At 46.7% G+C, this 7,374-nt stretch overlaps 1 protein-coding gene across 5 annotated transcripts in view; it reads left to right on the top strand.

The window, feature by feature from the left end:
• mkl1 (megakaryoblastic leukemia (translocation) 1) overlaps positions 1-7,086 on the top strand; it is a 66,965-nt gene extending 59,879 nt beyond the window's left edge. For 3 of the 5 annotated variants that reach the window (XM_015387570.1, XM_015387574.1, XM_015387572.1), the window contains 7 exons: positions 819-1,748; positions 1,831-2,019; positions 2,097-2,189; positions 4,514-4,654; positions 4,776-4,871; positions 5,989-6,049; positions 6,133-7,086. In XM_015387570.1, coding sequence (XP_015243056.1) covers positions 819-1,748; positions 1,831-2,019; positions 2,097-2,189; positions 4,514-4,654; positions 4,776-4,871; positions 5,989-6,049; positions 6,133-6,677 — 2,055 coding nt within the window. In that variant the 3' untranslated portion in view covers positions 6,678-7,086. The remainder of the gene's footprint in view (positions 1-818; positions 1,749-1,830; positions 2,020-2,096; positions 2,190-4,513; positions 4,655-4,775; positions 4,872-5,988; positions 6,050-6,132) is intronic. The other 2 variants (XM_015387571.1, XM_015387573.1) reach the window with 2 other exon arrangements.
• The last annotated feature ends 288 nt before the right edge of the window (positions 7,087-7,374 follow it).

The raw sequence follows: 7,374 nt of genomic DNA, 5'->3' as shown, positions 1-7,374 counted from the left end.
CAGGTTGTGACTGTCCTTGTGCTGTGAGGAAGTATGTTCTTTAGCCCAGCTGATCTTTAGCAGTGTGGATGTCACTGAAATACGCCTTGAAATCGATTAAAACACCTTGTGCTCAATTTGATTTATGACTCATCCTTTTTTGCATTAAATGACTCAAAGTAACTAAGTAACTTTTACTCAAATTACATTTTAGATGAAGTATTTTTTTACTTTTACTTGAGTAAATTTTGAGATGGTTAATTTTACTTTTACTCCGAGTAAAATTTAGGCAAAGTAAAGATACTTTTACTCAATTACAATTTTTTAGTACTCTTTCCACCTCTGGTTTTTCATGGTCCAATAAATGGCAAAATGTGCCGAATTCAGTTTAATCTATTTCTATAGCGTCATTTCACGACAGATGTCATCTCAGGTCACTTTACAATTCAACCAGATCATCCAGTCAGATGAAGTTTACTATCTAAGGAAAACCAGCTGATTGCATTGACTCTTACCCTTCAGCAATCCCTCGCACCAAGCATGCTTGTAGCGACAGCATCTGTTTTGTGTGAAAGACGTATGTCATCAGCATAAAGCTTTATATTGATTTTAACTTTTGCACCTGGAACAGCAAGCAAAATCTAAAGTGAGCATCTAGAAAGTTGCATCTTTTTCTATAGAGCAAAGGCACCCTGTACTATTAGTAGGCTATATGTACCATTAATAGATGATGCCGTTTTGGTCCGTCCAACTTTTGTTAGCTAAAAGCTAAAGTCATGTTTTTTAATCCATTAGTCTTTCATCTCTGAAGCTCCTTTTTTTCTCCCTCCATCCTCTAGGTGACCTCTCCTCTCACCCAGCTCACCCTCCACCACTCTCCTCAGCACCCACTCCCACAGCCTTTCTCTGCTGTCAAAGAGGAGAGCCAGAGCTCCTGCAGCCACTCCAAGTCCTCGCCGGCCTCACTGCAACCCAAAGAGTCTCTGCCTGCAGCAGCCGTGGACGCCTCATCCGTAGACAAAGACCAGATGCTGCAGGAGAAGGACAAGCAGATCGAGGAGCTCACCAGAATGCTGCGCCAGAAGCAGAGGCTGGTGGAGACCCTGAGGTCACAGCTGGAGCAGGGCAAGATGGCAGGCGGGGTGGCGGTGAAGAAGGAAGGAAACGAGAAGAACAGGACACCCCCGGAGGCGGCGCTCCAATCTCTGATTAAAGCCTCGTCCAGTCAGCCGCCGACGCTTCCCAACGGAGTCGCTCCGACTGTGAAGGAGGAGGCGGAGCCGGAGAAAGAGATGGAAGGGGTGACGGAGGAGGAACAGGCCAAGAGGCCGCCGCCGCCGACGCAGTGCTCACAGGAGACGCTGCTGAGGCTGCAGCAGATCCATCGGCTCCAAATCCAGCAGGCGGAGCAGCAGAAGCAGCAGCTGCTTCAGTCCAAACAGCAGCTGCAGAAAGACTCGGAGCTTAAGGTCAACCAGCAGAAGAAAGAGGCTCAGCTGCTCCTCCGGCAGCAGCAGCATCTGCAGCAGCTCATCATACAGCAGACCCAACAGAAGCAGCTGCAGGCCCAGCAGAACCAAGTCAAACAAACCCAACAGGAGGTTCAGACTCTGCAGAAGAGCCATGTTCAGCTGAAGAAGATCCAGGTCCAGATTCAGAACCAGACGCTAACGGGCCAGAAGGCCGCAGTGAGCCAGCAGAGGAAGCAGCTGAGGGCTCAGCAAAGGCTGCAGCAGAAGCAACAGGCGGCCGCAGCAACCACACGACAGGTAAGGCTTTCAGGGACGCCATGATGGTCCGCCGCCGCAGGGCTGACAAAAAATGTCAAATAAATGTCTTTTCTTCCCAAAGGTGACTCCAGTCATCATCAACCAACAAAACGGCTCCCCGCTCCAAACCCAAGCCATCGCACTAGACCTTAAGGCCAACGGCATGCCGACGCTGGTCACCGATAGCAACGGCAACCACTACCTGATCGCTCTGACCAGACAGAACGGGGTGTCCTCATTGGCCAAAGTCAATGGACGCATCACTCTGCAGGTAGCAGCAGGGAGCTGCAGGATCCTCTCTATGAAATCTCAAAAGTCTCCATCTGACGCGCTGCTTTCCTCTTACAGAGGCTACAGTCGAGCCCCAGTAAACTCCCCGGCACCGACGGCCAATCAAAAGAGCAGCCGGCAGCCGAGCCCGCGGGCCAACCGGACAAAAAGGTCCCACAACAACTTCTGCTTCTGCTTTTTCTACTAAATGTCCATGCAGTGCCTCAATCTGTCCACAAGGTGTCACTGCTGGTAGAATTAACCAGCAGTGACACATTTGGCATCAACTTGAAAGATGAAAAAGTTAATTTTAATCAACAATTGAAGCTCATGTTAACATTTATTTACATTCATTCTGTTGATTTTGATAATTATGGCTCATTTATGCCCAGAAATGTTTCTGTGCTCTGATGTTTCCTGGCAGACGGCTGTTTTTAACCTTAATGAAACGCTGCTGAGAGATGAGACAGCTTCCCTGTACCTGACTGTGGGAACTTCAAATAATATGAATTAGGAGCAACAATTACAAATCAAAAGCTAAATACGCTTTTATCTAAAAAAACAAACAAAAAAAAACAGGTCTTTGGATGACTGATTGCTCTATTTCAGACCAAATGTGTGGAATGTGACTGCCCTATAGCTACCAGGGGTGCAGGTTATCGATTAATGAATTAATCTAAAGATGATTGATCTCATTGGTCAACTGATAATTGATTGATTGATAAGTAGCCATTTTGCTAAAAACCTGAACTTACCCTTTTATTAACATATTTTCTTTTCACAAAGGGCTAAATATTTTTGTAGGTAACCGAATGAAAAAAGATTAATTAAATAGGGACGTCTGATTTGAACAGAGATGTAGATCTATCATTAATAGAGAGAAAATGTCACTCTGACATACTGTCAGACTTTGAACACTTGTTTTAATGAAGCGGACCCTAACTGTGATCTAGCACCATCAATCAGTTCAGGCCAAGACTTTGGCCGTTTCTCAATATATGTACTTGTGCGTTCTCGTGTCCTCGTGAAACGTCATCAGCCTCAGCCCTAGTGCTGTTCCAATTCACAAGAACAAGAAGACAGAGAACGGACAAAGTCCCCAGATGTTGTTTTCGCCCCTCCCTCTTTACCCATCAGAGCAGACTTGTTCGTTCTCCATATTGACAGCTGTCCCAGCATGCACTGCGGCAGCAGCAGCTTCCAGGTTAGCGCTGACAGAGCTCAGAGTATTAAGTTAAAAGTTCACTTTTCTGTTGCTGTTGTTCAATAAAAGTACATTTTAAGATCATTTGAGGCGAGAATATTCTAGTTTAAGCGTCACTATATGGTCCATTTACTCATTTAATGCGTAATTTAAAACCAATTTGCAACCCTTTGAGGCTAACCACAGCCAGGGCTAACGTTAGCCCGTCTGCAGCAGCCCTCTCTCTGCATAGCCGTGTGTGAAGTACTGCTGGCTCTGATGGAAAGTTTTTTGTTTTATTTGGCAAAACGTTCATTTTATTTGTGTTTATCTGACTGTGATCATTATTATTCCCCCACTAAATGAAAAACAGTCATCATTTATTATTATCTAGAGACTATTAATAACAGGCGGTGAAATGCTTCTCTAGACTAGCTGAGCATGTGGCGACGTCATCAGTACACTTCTGGTACTATTGAGCTCCCATTCTGCCCAAACCAGACTTTCCTGTGTTCTTCTCTAGAACAGACTTGGCGAGAACACAAGTCCGTACTCGCGTTTTTGTGATTTGAGAAACGGCCTCTGTTCTGTTAGCAGAGCTTTTAATCAGGTGGTTCTGGTTCCTCTCAGAGGAATGTTAGAGCTTGGATCCATGAGGCTCATTACCTCTTATAGCTTCTCCATCTACTGTATTAGCTGCTAGCACGTCTTCTTCTATCCTGTTCCAATCGTTTAGCGTAATGTCCTTGACTTTTCTATCATCCTCTCCTTCTGATCCAGCATAGAAGTTCTGCTGCTCTTCCATGCAGCGCCGCTAAATGGACCCATTTAGAAGAACTGAAGGAGTTTATCCAGAGTTTAGGTTCACTAACAGAACCACAGGAAGGTTATTCTGGATCCGTTAACAGTAAAAATAATCCGGACCGGACTCATGGTTCTGCTCCAGAATTTATCCACTCTGGCTTTACTTTTACAGCAAATAATATAAATGAATCTCTGATTAAGGATGAACTCTGATGCCCCCTGGTGGACGATGATGCCAGTTTTGTTGACGTCGGTTTATTTCTTCCTTCCACTCAGTTTTCCCATCAATAAGCTTGTGAACTGATGTCTATGAAATGAAATGAAGCTATAATTATCAGAACCAACAGAAATGCTCTGTGATGAATCTGTATATTATTATTTTTTTTTAGAAATTGATATTTTTTGGACTGTTCCATAAGTGCAGTGTTTCCATGGAAACGGGGATGCTGTGGGAATCTTCAAGCGATGCGTGCTTCATCTAAAGTGTATTTTTACTCTTCTCCTTCAGGGACAGAAGGCAGGTTTGCACTTAGACACCAACGGGACCCCAGAGCCGAGCGTGGCCCACACGGCCCCCCCCAGCCTGCAGCCGTTCTTCGAGGACATGACAGACACTGAAAGCCAAAGCAACCTGATGTCCTCCCTGAAGGTACGCGTCCCTCTCCCCCTTCACCCATCAGTCTTTGCGGCTCTCTTCAATCGGTGTAAAGTTTTTTTTTTTCCTGTTTCTTCTTTTCTTCACCCCCTCCCCCCAAATTCCCCCCCCCCAGCAGAAAGAGGAGGTGTGTCCACCTTATGACCGACACACACTGTTCACCCCTCCCTCCCCTAAACCCAACACCTCCCTCCCTCCTCAGCGCTCTAAAGTACGTCCTTTCTCTCCACCTTTCTTGCATCTTTTCTCCGTTTGCTTGGTTTCTGACCTCAGAGGGTGAAAACGTTCCTCCTCTGCACGCTGTTGTGTGGGTTCCTAACGCAGCAGGTCACACTGTGGTCGAGCTGTTGCTACATCCTCTCCTAGTAACATAATAAGCGCCCATAATGCCAACCCACAGCTAATCTGCTCACTGCTTTCCTCTTTTCTGGATTTACTTCTGCTTTGTTGCTTCCCTCAGCGACTTTTTAAATGTTAAAAAATATCTGCAGTTAGAAAACAAACCTGCAACTGGTCTGCTGGTTATGAGAAAAGGAGAACGGCGTTCTGCCTCTTCCTGTAATTTTAGATCTGAAGTGACTCGTATCATAAACAGACGCTACGTTTATAAATTCTGTTAACAACAAAAGATATGCAAACATTTCAGAAAACATTGACATCCAAACTGGATGGGATTCTGCTAATTGGATGCTGAGCTTTTGGTAAATTAGGAGCAAACACTAAAACCCTGCTCGTTAGTTTGTTTTATATTTTTTATAAACTTGTTTATTTTCATGCACGTGTTCTGAACAGCTTTTTATTTTGGCTCCAGATGGGGACCTTGTTTGCACCAGTGTGCAGTCCAGCATCATGCATGTGGTTTGGTTCATTAACTGGGTTTTAAAACGTCAAGCTTCTAACTGCAACACATTATAGTTTTGAAAGGTTTGATTTGTTTGTTTTCACTCCTCTGGAGCCGCATGATGGTTTTTAACAATAACATTTCATTCCTTTGGATCATCTGACTTATCAGGGGAAGTATGGAGTGACTTCTGTTCCATTATTGTTTAAATAAACAACAGTTTGGAAAATAAAATGTGAAAAAAACAGAAATAAAACTTTGATAACAAAATAGGTTTAAAGTGGTAAATGGTGTTTTCTCTGATTTTTTTTTTTTAATTTTCAATCATTTAACGTTTTTTTCAAATTTCATTCAGTTTTGAGTTTGCGTTTTTTACTCTCTCCACCTCTAGGGGTGGTTAGATGAAAAATAATGTGACCAAATTCCCTGGTTATTCGTGGTTAAAAAGGTGATTGTTTGGCGTCTAACGGCGGCTGGTCTGTTGCAGGAGAACGGGGTGAACAGTCAGCAGATGGACGACCTGTTTGACATCCTGCTGAAGAGCGGAGGTAAGAGTCTGAGCCTTGAAGACGCCGCTGCGGACGCCGTCCGCCGCTTTGTGGTGACCGTTTCTGTCTCTGTCCGCCTGCAGAGATCCCAGGCTTCAAGGCCAACCCGGACCCCTCCTTGGCGCCGCTCCACTCCGACCCGCCTTCCCCGTCGGTTCCTGCATCCCCGCTCCACCTGTCGCCGCCGCCCCCCACGGAGCCCTGCGGCGGCGGAGGGCGCCTGGAGGACTTCCTGGAGAGCACCACAGGGACACCGCTGCTGGGCATGGAGCCCGACGGCGGCCTGACGCTGATCGACGACCTGCATAGCCAGATGCTAAGCACGCCTAGCATCCTGGACCACCCCCCCTCCCCCATGGACACGTCCGACCTGGGCTTCTCCCCTCACACCACAGGGCTAGACTTTGGTGACCCCACCCTGGACAGCATGGACTGGCTGGATATCTCCATGGGAACCGCAGGTGGAGGGAGCGTGGAAAATGGCGGAGGGCGGGGAGGCGGAGCGGGGTGCGAAAGAGACGGAGGGACGAGCTTGACCCCGCTGGCGCCCCACACCCCGCCCAGCGTGTTCTCGGCCGACTTCCTGGACAGCTCAGACCTGCAGCTGCACTGGGAGTCGTGTCTGTAGCCACCGCCCACGCCGCGCTCCGTCTGTATTTCACACGTTTCTACGCGCCGCCCACCGCTGCGGGGGTTTATCTCTGCCTGTTACTGAGACGAAATATGCAACAAACATAGAAGTTAAATTCATAGAAAGAACCCAAACTTTCTCTGGATGTTAAACTCTGTGGGAATCCAAGCAGCTGATTGGTTCCTGCTAACCAATGAAAAGCTCCCATTTCCTGTGTGCAGACCTGGATGGAAACGAAGATGAGCTGTCAGGAAGGTTTACGCCGCCGAGTGCGTCAGTGCCTCCTTAAACTTTGCACTTATACTGAATCTGATTGGTTTGGAGAGGCGGGGTCAGCTGCTGAATATTAGCCAACGGTTCCTAAAGCAAAGGCAGCGGCTGCTGACCCCGTCTCCTCGCCATGGCAACCTGATCCCCGCCCTAAAGAGCAAAACAATCTGCAGCGGTTATCAGTTGCTGTTGAACCATATCAGACTCAACAATCTGAACGGAGGCCTCCTGGAGGCCGGGTGTGATCCCTGACCTTAGGTAGACCACTATGTATTGCTGTATATGGGGTGTATATTATATCCATTGTTCATAAGACTATTTTTCTTTGCTGGTTGCTTTAGAGTCGAGTTAGCCGGCTGGGGGAACATTATGAGAGGGTGGGGCTTCTAAAACACTCGGTCCTCGTCATTTTATAAAGAAAAAA

This window comes from Cyprinodon variegatus, unplaced genomic scaffold (genome assembly GCF_000732505.1).
Source record: "Cyprinodon variegatus isolate N-32 unplaced genomic scaffold, C_variegatus-1.0 Scaffold398, whole genome shotgun sequence".
Lineage (NCBI taxonomy): Eukaryota > Metazoa > Chordata > Actinopteri > Cyprinodontiformes > Cyprinodontidae > Cyprinodon > Cyprinodon variegatus.
This window is presented reverse-complemented; position numbering and strand designations above follow the sequence as displayed.